At 43.9% G+C, this 20,327-nt stretch overlaps 1 protein-coding gene across 4 annotated transcripts in view; it reads left to right on the top strand.

Annotated features, from left to right (window-relative positions):
• The window catches only part of LOC125465171 (contactin-associated protein-like 2), a 1,711,179-nt gene that overhangs the window by 550,667 nt on the left and 1,140,185 nt on the right, over positions 1–20,327 (top strand). For all 4 annotated transcript variants that reach the window (XM_048558395.2, XM_048558386.2, XM_059638055.1 and 1 more), the window contains exon 2: positions 1,981–2,091. In XM_048558395.2, the coding sequence (XP_048414352.1) occupies positions 1,981–2,091 (111 nt within the window). The remainder of the gene's footprint in view (positions 1–1,980; positions 2,092–20,327) is intronic.

Below are 20,327 nucleotides of genomic sequence, written 5' to 3'. Positions count from 1 at the left end.
GAGATGACCGGAACTGGACATCATACTCCAGATGTGGCCGAACTATTCCTTTTCTGGGCAATGGAGGTTGATTGGCAAAATATTCATAACTAAACATTGTTAGTAAAGCACTTGTGTTGTTAGATTCGAGCCCAAAATTTTGGTTGTGGATTTTAGACCTCTTAATGCATGTTAGCAGCAAGAACTTAAAAATAATGCAAATGCTAATAGTGAGATGCCATTTGTGAGAAGCAAACAATATAAATCTACAGGCTCTGGAGATTCACAACTAATGATACATCTCCTTGATTTGTCAAACACGCAGGCTGATTTTCACATTGATAATCTGTGTATGTGCATGCCGAATTCTGTAAGTCAATTTTCTTTGTCTCCTCTTGAAAAATGTTGAGCATTTTTGTTAGATTGGCACTTCTGAATTCACATTGGTGTCTTTTTAAAGGCTATGAGCACCCATCCTTGTTTTTATTAAGTATTAGACACAAAAAAAAATTTCTGTAAATTGTTAGGCCAGAAATAATTAAGTAGAATGACATTTCTTCTCTTTACATAATTCTTAACTCCTAATACTGCATTGTCGTTTAAGGCTTGAATAGAAGTTTGGGAAATAGGTATTAATGAGGAAGACTTTTCAGCCTATCCTAGCTACTCCATATGGGAAGAATTGAAATTTCTTCCTTAACTGTTCAAAATTAAATTATTGAAAATATGATGCAACACTGTCATTCTTGTTCAGAAAGCCATAAAGCATTTTCGGTGTCAGAAGCGCAAAATATATGCTAATACAGTTGAGTGCTCTCAATAAGTTATGTTTAAAGCATATAACTGGGATAATATGGAGGGGTATTCACCTTTGATCTTAGTTGATATTAAGACCAGCGATATCGTTATATCATCTGTGGAGGGTCATTTATGCGCACAGGTCTTTAATTCTCCAAATGCTGATGTGTGAGCATGTACAAGTACAAAGTACCCACAAATCTGCAAATCTCCTTCATGGGTAGCAAAAATCTGTAATTATCCTTCGATCGTTTATAGATTACTATGTTAAACAAGGTGCTACTGTTACCAAATGATGTTTGTACGCTATATTGTACAATGCTATTGTCATGATGAACCAGCACTTTGTTATAAGCATTAGTTTGGGAAATCTAGTTTTGTTCTCTTTTTGGTACTTACTTAAGCAAAATACTGAAGGTTTTCATGCATGGGAATTGAGTAATTGTCAATTGTTTTACAGTGTTAATATCAAACATACCTGGGCTGATAGAGAATGGGTTAAGTAAAAGTCCCTCAATGTTCTCAAACGCTTATGTCTTAATCTGAAAATAACAGAAGGTTAGGTACAGTGCCAGTTTTCCATTTCCTACACAAAGCATCTTTTTTATCCCCTTCAGGAGGTTGACAATATTCTATTCATTGTGGGTGGTGTTCTGCATGATAACTTGTAATAAATAGTTTGATATTGCCAATACCCATTTTCTGGACTCTCTTCGATCATCAGGGAAAATGTGACATTACATTCTTTCTGTAGGCTGATACAAATATCCACACTCTTTACCTATCCTCAAAAATTCGTAGTTAAAAATAATATTCTTAACATTCCTGGAGAAAATCACATTTTGTCTTGGGATTAAAACAGTTAGCATTTGAATTTAAATTCCTAAGTCTAAGCTGCTTTTTATTAGCATTGAGAAGAGTTTAAAAATGAACAAAGAAGCTTTAAACATCTTTGCAAGACTATTTCATTCATCCATATTTCTGTTGCCTTCAGGTTTTACAGTGGTGTTTTGAACTTGCTTTGTCATGTTTTCAGCAGAACAATCATATTGTGCCAGAAATGAACAGTCGGGAGCATAGATTTGAATAAATAACAATTATTTATATAAATTTACTACACTGGAATGAAATCTGTATATTTACTTTCCACCTTTAATTTTGTAAAAATGATACCATGTAAGTCATTGTCTTTATTTTTTTCAGAGAAATGTGATGAGCCACTGACTGTTGCACTTCCCCACTCTTCCTTCAGTAGTTCATCTGTGATGTCAGGCAGCTATGTACCGGGCTATGCTAAACTGAATAAGAGAGGAGGTAAGAGCTGTTGAAACAATCCTCAATAGAAATTGATTCATATTTTATTGTCAATTATTTACATTGTAATGAGCTGCTTTCCTCAGTTGGAGTGAGTAGCAACTTGTTTTCATTTAGTTCTTTATTGTGGTAAATGATCCACATTGCTACATAGAAGGCAGTAAATGACAGAAAACATAGAAATAAAGAAGCATGGTTCAAGGAGTGGTCAAAAGCTTAATGGAAAGCAAAAATCACTTAGTTGCTTCTTTCAGTTAATGCATATTGCACGGTATTTTTCATTTATTTCAATAATCCAAGTGAAGAAGAATGTCTTGTCATGCAGGAAGTGTCTCAAACTGTTTTACATTAAACAGGTCAGACAAATACATGCTAAGCAGGAGAGGAGAGGAAAGTGGGAAGAATTAGTGGAACTTAAAAAGCACATTTGATGGTAAAAGTTTTAGTGGATATTTGAAAGCAGAGGAGAAGGTAGATGGATGTGGAGAGTGAACTTCCAGGTGACAAGGTATAAACCAAAGTCTTAGCGGGTTGTGAATGGGTATGTACAGCAAAAGAGGTAGCATGGGGAGGCTATGGAAATTTTCAAAAGTGAACATCAGCATTGCAAAGTCAATTTGCTCTTGAACTGAAGCTAGTGGGATGAGGAGATTTTGGGCAAAGATCTGAATTTTATCCATGTCAAAACATGATTGCAGAATTTATACATAATATAATCATTCTTTGATTGCTCGCTGAAGGTGAAATGATGTTTCGATTCAAGATCAGAGTTATAAGTCCTAGTGAGAATCAAAGAATACGATTTCAGCATAACCTGTAGTAAGCTGGAAGAAATGAAACCAGAATAGGTTTCTCAGCAGGTACTGCATTGGTACTTCCTTGAGCAATTGTTCAAGTTTTTATTTGTTTCAGGGTGGCACAGTGGCTCAGTGATTAACACTGCTGCCTCACAGCACCAGGAACCCAGGTTCAATTCCAGCCTTGGGTGACTCAGTGGTGTTTGTACATTCCACCCCATGTCTGTGTGGATTTCCGTTGGGTGCTCCGGTTTCCTCTCAACAATCCAAAGATGTGCAGTTTAGGTGGATCGGTCATGCTAAATGCCAGATTACAGAGAGAGGGGACAGTACTGGTTGAGCACGGGATGCTCTTTGGAGGGTCGGTGTTGACTCAATGGGCTGACTGGCCTTTTTCCACACTGTAGGGATTCTATTCCATGAAGGAGATCCATGGGACCTAATGAGGTATATAACAAATACAGGAATCTGTCTGGAACATTTTCTACTTTCTCTTGTTTTCAGGGGGAGCACATTGCTCTATTTGCAAAATATTTCTGCATAGATTTAATCAAAGACTATTTTTATTTTGTGAAAATATATTATGGCAAACAACATAAAAGGGAGCAGTAGCATGAGCCAAAACAAGGTTTATAAATGATGATTCCATAAGCAGCAGAGACAGTAATTTATAAGATAAATTTAGTAAATAATGAGATGGAATGCGTTATTACTGTAGCTAAGCTGTGTTTGCGAAAGTGGTGATAGACTATTTATTGAAGGGAGTAAAAAAATGCCTGTGGTAGTTATCTATATTGGAAGAAATAATTTGTCTAAAAGCAATCTGGAGAGCCCTAAAAAAATCGAAGCACAATTTGGAGAGAGCCACAAGAGAAATGATATTGAGTTTGTTGATCACAGACTGGGGATTTGGAGCATAAAGAAGAATTCAGAAGGGTATAAATTGCCGATTCCACTGAATACAGAGATAGTACATTTTTGCATTAAACGTTCCTTTGTGTGGCAGTACAAAGTGATCCAGAAATGCAAATGTATACATCCTTAAAATATGAGCATAGTTTGAAAAGACTGTGAAAACATGCATGTTATCATGGATTTAGTACACAAGAAATTGAGTTAAAAAGCAAGGGAGAGATATTAGGTCATAAAATATTAATAGTGCCATTGTTGGTGTAATGTTCATACATTTAGCTTGCCCATCATAAGATTGGTGTGAGAGATAATGGGAACTGCAGATGCTGGAGAATTCCAAGATAATAAAATGTGAGGCTGGATGAACACAGCAGGCCAAGCAGCATCTCAGGAGTACAAAAGCTGACGTTTCGGGCCTAGACCCTTCATCAGAGAGGGGGATGGGGAGAGGGAACTGGAATAAATAGGGAGAGAGGGGGAGGCGGACCGAAGATGGAGAGTAAAGAAGATAGGTGGAGAGAGTATAGGTGGGGAGGTAGGGAGGGGATAGGTCAGTCCAGGGAAGACGGACAGGTCAAGGAGGTGGGATGAGGTTAGTAGGTAGATGGGGGTGCGGCTTGTGGTGGGAGGAAGGGATGGGAGAGAGGAAGAACAGGTTAGGGAGGCAGAGACAGGTTGGACTGGTTTTGGGATGCAGTGGGTGGAGGGGAAGAGCTGGGCTGGTTGTGTGGTGCAGTGGGGGGAGGGGACGAACTGGGCTGGTTTAGGGATGCAGTAGGGGAAGGGGAGATTTTGAAACTGGTGAAGTCCACATTGATACCATATGGCTGCAGGGTTCCCAGGCGGAATATGAGTTGCTGTTCCTGCAACCTTCGGGTGGCATCATTGTGGCAGTGCAGGAGGCCCATGATGGACATGTCATCTCGAGAATGGGAGGGGGACTGGAAATGGTTTGTGACTGGGAGGTGCAGTTGTTTGTTGCGAACTGAGCGGAGGTGTTCTGCAAAGCGGTCCCCAAGCCTCCGCTTGGTTTCCCCAATGTAGAGGAAGCCACACCGGGTACAGTGGATGCAGTATACCACATTGGCAGATGTGCAGGTGAACCTTTGCTTAATGTGGAATGTCATCTTGGGGCCTGGGATAGGGGTGAGGGAGGAGGTGTGGGGACAAGTGTAGCATTTCCTGCGGTTGCAGGGGAAGGTGCCGGGTGTGGTGGGGTTGGAGGGCAGTGTGGAGCAAACAAGGGAGTCACGGAGAGAGTGGTCTCTCCGGAAAGCAGACAGGGGTGGGGATGGAAAAATGTCTTGGGTGGTGGGGTCGGATTGTAAATGGCGGAAGTGTCGGAGGATGATGCGTTGTATCCGGAGGTTGGTAGGGTGGTGTGTGAGAACGAGGGGGATCCTCTTAGGGCGGTTGTGGCGGGGGCGGGGTGTGAGGGATGTGTTGCGGGAAATACGGGAGACGTGGTCAAGGGCGTTCTCGATCACTGTGGGGGGAAAGTTGCGGTCCTTAAAGAACTTGGACATCTGGGATGTGCGGGAGTGGAATGTCTTATCGTGGGAGCAGATGCGGCGGAGGCGGAGGAATTGGGAATAGGGGATGGAATTTTTGCAGGAGGGTGGGTGGGAGGAGGTGTATTCTAGGTAGCTGTGGGAGTCGGTGGGCTTGAAATGGACATCAGTTACAAGCTGGTTGCCTGAGATGGAGACTGAGAGGTCCAGGAAGGTGAGGGATGTGTTGGAGATGGCCCAGGTGAACTGAAGTTTGGGGTGGAAGGTGTTGGTGAAGTGGATGAACTGTTCGACCTCCTCTGGGGAGCAAGAGGCGGCGCCGATACAGTCATCAATGTACTGGAAGAAGAGGTGGGGTTTGGGGCCTGTGTAGGTGCGGAAGAGGGACTGTTCCACGTAACCTACAAAGAGGCAGGCATAGCTGGGGCCCATGCGGGTGCCCATGGCCACTCCAACCTCTTCCCCGCAGAACGGGCAGCCCTCCGCTCCCTCCGCTCCAACCCCAACCTCACCATCAAACCCGCAGACAAGGGTGGCGCAGTGGTAGTATGGCGCACTGACCTCTACATCGCCGAGGCCAGACGCCAACTCTCCGACACCACCTCCTACCGCCTCTTCGATCATGACCCCACACCCGAGCACCAAACCATCATCTCCAACACCATTCACGACCTCATCACCTCAGGGGACCTCCCACCCACAGCCTCCAACCTCATTGTTCCCCAACCCCGCACGGCCCGTTTCTATCTCCTTCCCAAAATCCACAAACCTGCCTGCCCTGGTCGACCCATCGTCTCAGCCTGCTCCTGCCCCACCGAACTCATCTCCACCTATCTGGACTCCATTTTCTCCCCTTTGGTCCAGGAACTCCCCACCTACATCCGTGACACCACCCACGCCCTCCACCTCCTCCAGGACTTCCAATTCCCTGGCCCCCAACACCTCATATTCACCATGGACGTCCAGTCCCTGTACACCTGCATACCGCATGGAGATGGCCTCAAGGCCCTCCACTTCTTCCTGTCCCGTAGGCCCGACGAGTCCCCCTCCACCGACACTCTCATCCGCCTAGCTGAACTCGTCCTCACACTCAACAACTTCTCTTTTGGCTCCTCCCACTTCCTACAGACTAAGGGGGTGGCCATGGGCACCCGCATGGGCCCCAGCTATGCCTGCCTCTTTGTAGGTTACGTGGAACAGTCCCTCTTCCGCACCTACACAGGCCCCAAACCCCACCTCTTCCTCCGGTACATTGATGACTGTATCGGCACCGCCTCTTGCTCCCCAGAGGAGGTCGAACAGTTCATCCACTTCACCAACACCTTCCACCCCAAACTTCAGTTCACCTGGGCCATCTCCAACACATCCCTCACCTTCCTGGACCTCTCAGTCTCCATCTCAGGCAACCAGCTTGTAACTGATTTCCATTTCAAGCCCACCGACTCCCACAGCTACCTAGAATACACCTCCTCCCACCCAACATCCTGCCAAAATTCCATCCCCTATTCCAAATTCCTCCGCCTCCGCCGCATCTGCTCCCACGATAAGACATTCCACTCCCGCACATCCGAGATGTCCAAGTTCTTTAAGGACCGCAACTTTCCTCCCACAGTGATCGAGAACGCCCTTGACCACGTCTCCCGTATTTCCCGCAACACATCCCTCACACCCCGCCCCCGCCACAACCGCCCTAAGAGGATCCCCCTCGTTCTCACACACCACCCTACCAACCTCCGGATACAATGCATCATCCTCCGACACTTCCGCCATCTACAATCCGACCCCACCACCCAAGACATTTTTCCATCCCCACCCCTGTCTGCTTTCCGGAGAGACCACTCTCTCTGTGACTCCCTTGTTCGCTCCACACTGCCCTCCAACCCCACCACACCCGGCACCTTCCCCTGCAACCGCAGGAAATGCTACACTTGTCCCCACACCTCCTCCCTCACCCCTATCCCAGGCCCCAAGATGACATTCCACATTAAGCAGAGGTTCACCTGCACATCTGCCAATGTGGTATACTGCATCCACTGTACCCGGTGTGGCTTCATCTACATTGGGGAAACCAAGCGGAGGCTTGGGGACCGCTTTGCAGAACACCTCCGCTCAGTTTGCAACAAACAACTAACTGCACCTCCCAGTCGCAAACCATTTCCAGTCCCCCTCCCATTCTCGAGATGACATGTCCATCATGGGCCTCCTGCACTGCCACAATGATGCCACCCGAAGGTTGCAGGAACAGCAACTCATATTCCGCCTGGGAACCCTGCAGCCATATGGTATCAATGTGGTCTTCACCAGTTTCAAAATCTCCCCTTCCCCTACTGCATCCCTAAACCAGCCCAGTTCATCCCCTCCCCCCACTGCACCACACAACCAGCCCAGCTCTTCCCCCCTACCCACTGCATCCCAAAACCAGTCCAACCTGTCTCTGCCTCCCTAACCTGTTCTTCCTCTCACCCATCCCTTCCTCCCACCCCAAGCCGCACCCCCATCTACCTACTAACCTCATCCCACCTCCTTGACCTGTCCGTCTTCCCTGGACTGACCTATCCCCTCCCTACCTCCCCACCTATACTCTCTCCACCTATCTTCTTTACTCTCCATCTTCGGTCCGCCTCCCCCTCTCTCCCTATTTATTCCAGTTCCCTCTCCCCATCCCCCTCTCTGATGAAGGGTCTAGGCCCGAAACGTCAGCTTTTGTACTCCTGAGATGCTGCTTGGCCTGCTGTGTTCATCCAGCCTCACATTTTATTATCATAAGATTGGTGTTGCCTGATTAAGCAAATTATAAATGTTCGCTGGAATTACGTGAGAAATAATTGCCTCTTATTAGGAAGAAAGCTTGAAAAAAAATGTTTTGTTTTTACATGTTATTGTACACAAAAGGTTAAGGAGGGTTTTGGGAGTTGTCAAAAATGATGAAATGTTTTGAGAGAACAGAGACTAAAAGTCAATTCTCACTAGTTGACAAGTCAGTGCTAAGTGGAAATGGAGTGTTAAAAATGGAAAGCTTCTTTTATGACCAGACAGTAGAAAGCACCATTGAGAAAGACAAGCGTGCAAAAGAAAATTTTAGCAGTATCCAAGGAAACATCAGGAGATTGAGACTAGATTCGATAGATAGGCTAGAAAAGATTATACCAGAACTGTGTAAATTGACTTAATTTTGTCTGTTCTGTTATTGACAGATGGAGTTTAATTTGGATAAATGTGAGGTATTGCATTTCGATAAAAGAAACAAGGGCAGGACTTATACAATTAATGGTAGGGCCCAAGGTAGAGTTGTAGAACAGTTGTAGATCTTTGGGGGTCAAGTGCATAATTCTTTGAAATTTGCATCACAGGGTGGTTAAGAAGGCATTTGGCATGCTTGCCTTCATTGCACAGACCTTTTGACTATAGGAGCTGGGATGTCATGTTGAGATTGTACAACATGTTGGTGAGGTGTCTCTGGAGTGAGGTGTGCAGTTTTGGTCATCCTGCTGTAGGAAGGATATAAAACTGGAGAGGGTTCAGAAAAGATTTACCAAGACGTTGCTGTGAATGGAAGATTTGAATTAGGCTGGATAGGCTGGGACAGTTTTTAACTGGAGCTTCGGAGGCTGAGGATGACCATATAGAGGTTTGTAAAATCGTGAGGGGCATAGATAAGATGAACAAGAAGGGTCTTTTCCATAGGGAAGAAGAGTTAAAAACTAAGGGGCATATTTTTAACATGAGAGGAGAAAGATTTAAAAAGCATATGACAGGCAATACTTTTTACGCAATGGTTCATATCAAACAGCTAGAGGAAGTAGTGGATGCAAGTACAGTTGGAACATTTAAAAGACATTTGGATGAGTACATGAATAAGAAAGGTTTGGAGGGATGTGTGCCATATACAGGAAGGTGGAACTAATTTAGTTTGGGAACGTGGTCAGCGTCAACTAGTTGGACTGAGGGGTCTGTTTCCGTGCTGTATGCCTCTATTAAAAGATCTGTAACAATGTCTTCAGAAGTATTACTCTGTAGATTGCTGTTGATATGATGCTGACTGTCATAAATTTGGTTGCAGACATGTCTATGTGTCATACTAGTCAGGCTATAAAAGATGAACGCAATGAGGAAGTATTGACCATGTAATCCTGTATTTGGGCCGGATACACCTGCAGGTAACATAAATGAGGAGATAAGGGATTTAATCATCTGAGAGATTCAGCAACATATTTTATCTACAATTTATAAATGTTAAGTATAAATATATAATTGAAACAGCTTGAAATTGAAATTGAGACAAACCTTTCATAAGAAACTTTCTTACGAAATAGAGACCAGAATCTGCTGTTTACAAATCATAGACATGTTCTTTGATTATAGCATAACATTGAAAGATAATGGATATTTTATTCATAAAGTGTTAACTTACTGTGTCTTTCTACCTCTGCTTAATTATTTTAGCAGTAATTAAATCTCACTATTATGTTTAACTTGAGAATAATTATCTAACAGTATTGGTATTTACTTCATTTGGAAGAATATGGTGACTATCCCATGTGGTCATTGTTCCATTATGTTTCAATAAAGGATAGGCCTAGGAGTTCAGGCTTCAGTTCTGAGGAGACTTGATCTACTGCAGAAACTGCCTCTCCATAAATGCAATGGGAGAAATCCAAAGCCATAAACATTAGCTGCACAGTTTTAATGTTTTGAAATGAGAATGAGTTAAAACAAGAGATAACGCGATGAGTCTAAATTTCAACATGAAGAGACAGGGAAAGTAACTGACTGTTTGATGGCCGATTTTCAGCTTGTATGAAAAAGAAAGAAGGACAGTTCCAAGCAGTTCCAAATGATTTAAAACAGAATAGCCAAGAAAGATTGTGAAAAGTAAAATTTAGATTCCTGCGCTTTGATAGGGATCATCTGGCCGAAGTAACAGCTGGATGATCAGGGAGACACCAGGGCCTTATGGGAGCAAATAAGATTAAAGCTCAGCTTTCTCTCTTGTCAACCTAAAAACTATACTATCAGAATACAACAAGACAAGAGGAAAAAAAAGTTTGAAATAAAGCGGATACCAGGAGGGATGACATCTTGACAGTGAGGAAGATAACAGCTAATGCTGTTTTGCAATAATGTTGCACCTGGCAGCTTTCTTAGTGAATTTACAGGGGCTATGAGCGGACACTGCATTGGCTCACCACTCTATACTGATGTTAAAAGAAATATGTGGGATTTTTATGAAGCACAGCTGAGCAAGTAAATCAAGATATTAGATCTGATGGAAGGTCAACTGTGAGGTAAGCAAATTTCTGTGCTGGCTGGATTCCAGCAGTTGCTTCATTGGGAAAGATGGACAGATTATAGAGTAGGTACATAATATTGGGCCATAGAAAAGCATCAAAAGAAATCGCTGACTTAAAAGTTTCCATGTTAGAGTCGCAGCAGTATTCAACCTGAATATTCAACCTGAATTTCACTGCCACAGAGTGCAGTGGAGGCCAGGACGTTAGATGCCTTCAGGGGAGAGATGGACAAATTCTTGATTTCACAAGGAATCAACGGCTATGGGGAGAGTGCAGGGAAGTGGAGTTGAAATGCCCGTCAGCCATGATTTAAATGGTGGAGTGGACTCGATGGGCCAAATGGCCTTACTTCCACTCCTATGTCTTATGGTCTTATGGTCTTATCCCCAGGCTGTGGGCGCACATCACGTGGGGTAAGTTGGACAATGACTTGTGCGAGGAGGCCTTGCCTTCTGTTTTTGTATAGGCTACTGTCAAACAGAAAGATCTATATTGGGAGCTGTTTTAAAGCACAGTTGAGTGAGGATGGTGCTCTCAAAGAACTGTGACTGGCCCGATAAAAAGGAACATTGTGGTGGTGATAATGGGCATAAAAATCAATGTTTTGATACTGAAGAGTTGTAATTCGTTCTGGAATAGATTCACTAAAGGAGAGTGGCCTTATTTGGACCCAAAGGTAATCCTCCAGGAAAGGTAGATGTCACGACTATGAGAAGGGGAAGCACCCAGTGAGGCATCGAAACCGCTCATCTTTGGTATTCTGTCTTATGCCTTTCTCCAAATGAAGATCATTTGGACCCATACCACAGTATTTCACACACTTTGCAGGCTCAAACCATGATGAACAGGGGCTAAATAGCTACTGCAAATTTACCACATCAGGAGTAGATAGATCAGTACTCTTTCCTACATTATTGATAGTAGCACTGATGAGGCAAAGCATTGATGAGGATATAGGTCCATATGACAAAATAGTTAAAACATTCAATATTATCTTCAGTCTTTTGAGAACTGTTATTATTGACTGAATGAAATTTAATTGGTGCACCTAATGAGTGATTCCTTTTTGACTCCTTTATTCATAGCTAAGACAAGTGCAGGGGATGCTGACTGGTACACTGTTCCCCAGCTCCCTGGTTCTGACACTGGGCTTATGTATAGAATGTGGTGTGGTGGAAAAAAAGACATGGGGGGGGGCACCGATGTTTCAGAAGCAAAAAAAAATGATTTTATTAAACAAACAAGCAGAATTAATAACAGGAACAAAAATGAAGTTGCTGGAAAAGCTCAGCAGGTCTGGCAGCAGCTGTGGAGGAGAAAACAGAGTTAACATTTCAGGTCCCATGACCCTTCCTCAGAACTTTGTTTAGGCAGAATTAATATATTTACAAAACAAGAAAGTGAATATCAAATTAGAACCCACCTGTCTCTAACTGAGGCTGTCTTCCAGTTAACTTAAACAAACTGGCAGAAAATTGTAAATGTGGCAATTTAAAATAAGAATTAATTTGGGACCAAATTGTTGTGCTGCCTTGGATAAGACATGCATTACTTGCTAGTACAGAACTAAAGCATTGCTAAACATTGCAAATGTGAAAGTTTTTGCCTTGCACTCATCTGGACCAGGAAACAGAAACAGTCTCAATAAGAGATGCCAATTAACGTGGAATGAGACGGAGTTGATAAGTCAGGCCATCATTGGATTGGAGATGCAGCAGGAGCAGTTAACTATCAACGTCAGTTCTCAGACTAGGCAGGAAGACTCTGATTGTTAATGACAGTGTCATGGAAATACTGCAGAGATCAGGAGGCCCTGTACTTCCTTTTATTTCCAATAAAAAAGGGGTGCAATGTATGTATGAATTACTTCTGCCTACATAAAACACGTTCCTGTGCATTTCTTTTGCTATTGTTGTCTAGGTCAGCATTTATTCCCTATCCTCAAATGTCCTGGAGAATATAAGCTTTCTTGACCTTCTACAGTTCTTAGAATCTGGGAATCCCACATGTTGTTACAAAGTGAGTTCCAAGATTTTGACTCAGTGACAGTGAAGGAACAGTGTTTTGATTTCAGAGTGGTGTGTGACTTGAAGGGGAACTTGTGGGGGGTGGTGTTGCCATGCATCAGCTGCCCTTGTCCTTCTAGATAGTAGAGGTCACAAGTTTTGAAGGTACTGCCAAAGAAGCTTCAGTGAGATGTTGCATTGTGTCTTGTAGATAATACGCATAGTTACCTACCACTGTGAAATGGTGGTGAAGGGAGTGAGTATTAAAAAGGGTGAATGAGTATTAATTAAGCAAGGTGCTTTGTCCTGGATGGTGTCAAGCTGCTTGACCTATTTGATCCTTTTTGGACCTATGCTCATCTCAACAAATGGATTGTATTGCGACTTTTGTGTTATAGATGGTAGACAGGTACTGGGGAAATAGGACATGAGAGATTCCCTGCAGAATTCCAAGGTTATGACCAAGTTTTGCAGCCACAGTATTTATATGATTGTCCAGTTCAGTTTCTAGCCAATGACAGACCCCAGGATAATGATAGTAGGGCAATTCTGTCATGATAATGCCATTAAATGTTAAGGGGAAAAGGATAGATACCCACCTGTTTGAGATGATCATTGCCCAGCACTGTGTGCTGCGAATATTACGTGCCACTTATCAACCTGGGTGTTTTCTAGGTCATTCTGCATGTGGTCGTAGACTGCTTCAGTATCTGAAGAGTTGCAAATGATTTTGAACATTGTGCAGTCATCAGCAAGCCTTCCCACTTCAGGCCTTATAAAGAAGGGAACGTCATTGATGAAACAGCAGCAGGCGTTTAGCAATGGGGAATAAATACTAGCCTAGCCAGTACAACGCATCCTATGAACAAATAGAAGAAAAAGAATCACAGCACTCTGTTTTATGCAGACAAATGTAATTTGTACATGTATTGCACTTTACCAGGATGTTTCCTGGTATGGAGGGCATTAGCTATGAGGAGACATTGAGGAAACTTGGGTTGTTCTCACTGGAATGACAGAGGTTGAGGGGCAACCTGATAGATATCTCCAAGATTATGAATGGCATGCACAGAGTGGACAGTCAGAAACTTTCACCCAGGGTGGAAGAGTCAGTTAGTAGCTGCCATAGGTTATAAGGTATGAGGGGTGAGGTTTAAAGGTGATGTATGAGGCAAGTTTTTAACACAGAAGGTGGTGAGTGTCAGGAGCCCACTGCTGGGGGTGGGGTAATGGAAGCAGATACAAAAGTGACTTGTAAAGGGCGTCTTAACAAATACACAGTTAGGATGGGAATAGAGGGGTACGGTCCCCGGAAGGGTACGGGGTTTTAGTTGTGATGGGCAGCATGTCGATGCCTGCTTGGAGGACCTAAGGTCCTGTTCCTGTGCTATAGTCTTCTTTGTTCTTTAATGAACGGCAATAAAAGGGGCCTCAGACTTCCAATAACTGAAATAAGATTGACAGTTCTTACTGCACCTCTAAGCCAACAACGGCTTAACTAAGCAATACGCTCTTCCATTGCTGGATATGGCATTGTCCCTATTTTCAAGTTTCTTTTCTTGCATCCTGGTCCTGATGAGTAAAATGAAGGGTTTTGGCCTCTTGTCTGCTTTTACAATGTTTACAGTGATGCCTCATCAGATATGTTTTTTTTAGTTTAGGGATGACTGTATATTTTGAAGATTGCACAAATGACCAGGCAAGGAGTTGTTAGGATACAAAGCCATGCAGTAATTCAGGGTTAGAAGATAGTAAGAATTGCAGATGCTGGAGAATCTGAGATAACAAGATGTAGAGCTGGATGAACACAGCAGGCCAAGCAGCATCAGAGAAGCAGGAAAGCTGACGTTTCGGGCCTAGACCCTAATTCAGAAATGGGAGAGGGGAAGGGGGTTCTGAAATAAATGGGGAGAGAGGGGGAGGTGGATAGAGGAGAAGATAGCTGGAGAGGAGACAGACCGGTCAAAGAGGCAGGGATGGAACCAGTGAAGCTGAATGTGGGTGGGGAGGTAGGGAGGAGATAGCTCAGTCCAGGAAGGACAGACAGGGCAAGGGGACGGGATGAGGTTAGTAGGTAGGAGATGGGGTTGGGGCTTGTGGTCGGAGGAGAGGATAGGTGAGAGGAAGGACATGTTAGGGAGGAGGGGACGAGCTGGGCTGGTTTTGGGATGCAGTAGCTGGAGGAGAGATTTTGAAGCTGGTGAAGTCCACATTGATACCATCGCCTTGCAGGGTTCCCAAGCGGAATATGAGGTGCTGTTCCCGCAACCTTCGGGTAGCATGGTTATGGCACCGCAGGAGGCCCAGGATGGACATGTCATCTGCAGAATGGGAGGGGGAGTTGAAATGGTTCACGAAAGAGAGGTGTAGTTGTTGAGTGCGAACCGAGTGTAGATGTTCTGCAAAGTGGTCCCCAAGCTTTGGGGTCAGAGATAATGGGAACTTCAGATGCTGGAGAATCCAAGATAACAAAGTGTGGAGCTGGATGAACACAGCAGGCCAAGCAGCATCTTAGGAGCACAAAAGCTGACGTTTTGGGCCTAGACCCTTCATCAGAAACAAGCTTTGGGGACTCCCCCTCCCATTCCGCAGACAACATGTCCATCCTGGGTCTCCTGCAGTGCCACAACGATGCTACCCGAAGGTTGCGGGAACAGCAAATCATATTCCGCTGGGGAACCCTGCAGCCCAATAGTATCAATGTAGACTTCACCAGCTTCAAAATCTCCCCTCCCGCCACCGCATCCCAAAACCAGCCCAACTTGTCCCCGCCTCCCTAACCTGTCCATCCTCCCACCTATCCCCTCCTCCCACCTCAAGCCCCACCCACATTTCCTACCTACTAACCTCATCCCGCCCCCATGACCTGTCCATCCTCCCTAGACTGACCTATCACCTCCCTACCTCTCCACCCACACTCACCTTTACTGGTTCCATTCCCCCGCCTCTTTGACTGGTCTGTCTCCTCTCCACCTATCTTCTCCTCTACCCATCTTCTGTCCACCTCCCCCTCTCTCCCTATTTATTTCAGAACCCTCTTCCCCTCCCCTATTTCTGATGAACTGCCTAGGCTCGAAATGTCAGCTTTCCTGCTCCTCTGATGCTGCTTGGCCTGCTGTGTTCATCCAGCTCTACACCTTGTTATCAATAATTCAAGGCGTCAGGAAGACTTAGCAGTGAAGAGAGACTGACTCTGTGTGTTTTGCCTGTCTCCAGAGGGAAATTTGTGTGCACTAAAAAAGGGAACACACATAGGTAACCATCCTAACTAATGTTTTAACCATGAAGGGAAAATGCTGCACTGGCTCGGAAACTGTTCCACTGGGAAAGCAGAGCACCATTCCTACAAAGACAAGGTTTGTTTTAAGTAATGTGTCACAGAAAGAAACTCCTAGTTTAGAAACTAAAAGAAAAATCCACAAATGTGGAAGCAAAATCCAAGAAATTGCAGATTTTATTAACAGAGAGATGCAATTCATATGGGAGATTGAAGGGCCAGTGGGGAGCTGTTGGGCTGCGGGAACTGTAGTTGATAGACGTTTGGTGTCGGAATTGGACTTCTGGTTATTTCCAACACAGAACCTTGTTTACAGCAAAACGACTGCCACACTTGAGATTGAAAAAAAGAGTAATATCACTGAAATTGTATCAATAATTCAGTATCTTGACTCTTCCCTTTCAAATGGAAGAACGTATCAGATCTACAACTAGTTTACAAATTGGAGGAATTGGAACGCCAAGGGAAGCTTAAAGAATTTAGTGCTGAATTTATACAATTGTTCAAAGGACTTGGGACGCTAAAACCAACTATCAAGTCATTTTACAATGAAAAGCCAAGTCTGCGTGTTTATTTATCTCAAGAAAAAAGTCTCACTGACTTTTACAGAAGATAAAGCAAGAGGTGGACTCTATATTATCACATGGCCTTACGTGAGCTGTAACAAAGCCTACAAGTCGATCATTCCAGTGCCAAAACAAAATTGATCACTGAAAATCTAAGTAGATATCACACAGTACAATCAAGCTGTTGGAGGAATGATTCACCAACTGGCATCTGTGGATGTGAGTTCGGTAAAGCTGGAAACGAGTTCAACATTCACTAAGCTAGAAGAGAAGAGTGACTTTTGGCAATTACCTTTGCATGAGGAGTGGAAATGACTTACAACCTTTACCACACAGTGTTTTAATCAACTACATCTTTTGAATCCTGTTTGCACCTATGATTTTTCAGCCATTGACAACATTGATCGTGAGGCATTGAAGGGAATAATCTGCTGCATAGAAGACATTCTAATTGCTGGTACCACTAAAACAGAGCATGATTCCAGTCCTTATTTAAAGCAGGAATTAGCATTGATTATAAATGTGGGATCTCATACCCAACAACTAAGTTTCGAGAGCCCACTGTGCATGTAGCTGGGCTCAGCATGGATCCTCACTAAAACAAAGTAACTAAGGAATCTTCACCTCCTTGAAATTCCATAGAATATTCACACTTTGAGTCAAGTGAAGAGGTTTCTGTCTAATTTTGTGCAAGGGAATTAAGTCCGACTGTTATTAGTCGCTGAGACAGCCCAGGTACAGTCAACTCATGTTATTTGGAAGGAACAGGTAAAGTTCATTTCACCACACAACTTGCCCCATTATTGGCTCATTATTTATTCGGAACTGCCAATAAATGTTGCCATGTGCATCATAAACTGGATTGGGAGCTGTATTTTTGAAGGGGCATGGTAAACATAGATTGGCGTATCACACATATTGTTCCTTTTGAAAAGAGGAATTAGCTGCCACCTGGATTTGCAAGAAATATGAAGACCATAGTTTGCAACTTCTGTTCACAACTGAGGCACCAAATCTTTGGTTGCTCTGATGAATGCTAAGGAACTAACGAAGTGAAATAACTCTAGAGGCTGGTATCCCATCGCCAAGTCACATTTATTCACACGTGGAAAGCCCTTGTCTCTGGCACAGCTCATCTGAGTCTCTGACACTCTTCCTTTGATATGTCAGCCAGGGTTCCCTGATTGGACCACTGTAACAGCCCAATTCAGGGAACTCATGTTCTACGAGGACCAGCTGGCTGGCCTCATTACAATTACTGCATGAAGATTTGATCAAAAGGACAGAGATAACATTTAAAATTTGATGCACAACTGAATACATAGAAAGGAAGGAACAAACTGTTTTTCTGAAGAAGGGTCCAGACCTGAAACGTCAGCTTTCCTGCTCCTCTGATCCTGCTTGGCCTGCTGTGTTCATTCAGCTCTACACAGATTCTCCAGCATCGGCAGTTCCCACTATCTCTGAACAAACTGTGGTGGACACATTGTCACATGATAGAGGAGATAGAATGGTCATGTCATTGCACTGGTAATCAAGAAGCCCAGGCTCTCATGCTTTGTGGACATGGGGCCAGATAAACACTGACAGTAACTGCCCTTAACATAAAGGTTGCATTTGACTGAGTGTGGCATCATGGAGTCCTAGCAAAACTCGAGTCAGCAGGAATCGAGGGAAAACTCCGTGGCACCTCTCTGAAGAGATCCTTAATACAGTGTCTTCGGTCCAACCATATTCAGCAGCACCACCCATGAATTTCTCTCCATTCATTAGGTCAAAAGTGGGGATATTCACTGATGGCTGCACAAAGTTCAGCACTATCCATGTAAGGCCTTGACGGTATCCAGGCTTGGGCTGGCAGTGGAAAGCCACATTCATGTTACTCAAGTGCAAGGCAATGACCACCTTGAACAGCAGAGAATCTAATTATTCACCATTAATATTCAGTGGCATTATCACCAAATACCTCATTATCGACATCCTATGATTACGAGAAACTGAATTGGACTAACCATATCAATGCTGTTGGTATGACAGTAGTTCAGAGGCTCAGAATCTTGCAGCTAGTAACTCACCTGTTGACCCTTCAGATCTTTTCCACCATAAGGTATAAGTCAGGACTACCACCGGTAGTCATTAGCAGCAGTGTGTACCATCTACAAGCTCTTCAAGGCACTTCAGATCGCACTTTCCAGATCTTGGATCACTACCATCTGAAGATCAAGGGCAATAGACGTGTGGTAGCACCACCATCTGCGAGTTTTCCTACAAGCCAATCACCAACCTGATTTGGAAATAAATTACCATATCTTCACTGTCACTAGCTCAAAATCCTGGAACTCCCTCCCTAAATGCCATTGAAAGTATACCTACATTAAACCCACTGAAGCTTTTTAAGAGGCAGCTCACCGCTGCCACAGAGACTAGACGTATATCCTGCCCAGCCAGCAAAACCCATGTCCCATGAATTAATAAAAAAAATCCAATTTCAGCATCTGGCAGAATTTATGAAGAAAATCTGCAGTTGAAAACTAGTCTCAGTACTGGTGACCACGAAACTCCATTGATAGCGTCATAGAACCCCTACAGAGTGGAAAGTGGCCATTTAGCCCACTGAGTCTGCACCGACCCTCTAAAGAGCATCCCAACCAGACCTTGGCCCCGATCTTGTTTCAGTAACCGTGCATTTACCATGGCTGACCAACCTTGCATGCAGATCCCTGGACACAACGGGGCAATTTAGCATGGCCAGTCCACCTAACCTACACATCTTTGGACTGTGGGAAGAAACCAGAGCACCTGCGGGCACCCATGTAAACTTGGGGAGAACATGCAAACTCTACACAGTCAATAAAGGCTAGATTGAAACCTGGGTCCCTGGTGTTGTGGGGCAGTAGTGCTTACCACTGAGCCGTTGTGCCAATTCCATAGCTATCCCAACATTGAGTGCCTTAAAAACCAATCTGGTCCACTAATTTCCTGGATGGAAGAAAACCTGCCGTCCTTACCCGCAGCATACCAGAACTTCAAGAGAATCGGGGACAGAGGTAAGTGTAGAGGCCCTCACTAAAGAGAAGGTGCTAGGGAAGCTGAAGGATCTGAAATTGCATAAATCACCTAGATCCAATGGATTACATCCCAGTCCCCTGAAGTAGATAGCTGAGGTGAATGTGTCGGCATCGGTGACGATCTTTCAGGAATTACTGGAGCCGGGGATGGTCCCAGATGTCTGGAAACTGGCTAATGTAACACCCCAATTTAATAAGGGAAGGAAGCAGAAGACAATCAATTATAGACCAATTAGCCTGACCTTACTTGTTGGTAAGATTTTAGATGTCGCTTGCTACTTTATCAGCTCTATTCTTAAGAGTAAGATTACTGAGTATTTGGACATGTATAGTAAAATAGGGCTGAGTCAGCACAGCTTTGTTAACAGGAGGCCATGCCTAACAAATCTGTTAGAATTCTTTGAGGAGATAACAAGCAAGTTAGACAATGGAGAGCCTGTAGACTTTTTTTAATGCCCTTATGGCTAAATGGCTGGCCAGGTTGTTTTTTATATTGCCCAGACCTAGCTGCCCTTGAATTGAGAGACTAGTTCGGCCATTTCAGCGGGTAGTTGAGAATCAACCACATTGCTGTAGGCCTGGAGTCATTTGTTGGCCAGACCAGATGAGTGTGTCAGATTGTCTTCTCCAGAGGTTATTAGTGAGCCTAATGGGTTTTTCTGACAATTTCCAATGGTTTCATGGATTCCTAATTCCAGATTACTTTTCTTTCGTTGAATTCAAATTCCACCATCTGCTATGGCAGGAATTGAACTTGGGTAGTGAAGTTTGAACCACAACAATCTTCCTTTGTGTGAGACATGACTCA

The sequence above is a fragment of the Stegostoma tigrinum genome, chromosome 2 (assembly GCF_030684315.1).
Source record: "Stegostoma tigrinum isolate sSteTig4 chromosome 2, sSteTig4.hap1, whole genome shotgun sequence".
In the NCBI taxonomy this organism is placed as follows: Eukaryota; Metazoa; Chordata; class Chondrichthyes; order Orectolobiformes; family Stegostomatidae; genus Stegostoma; species Stegostoma tigrinum.
The sequence above is the reverse complement of the archived record's forward strand: the minus strand, read 5'-3'. Positions and strand labels throughout refer to the sequence as shown.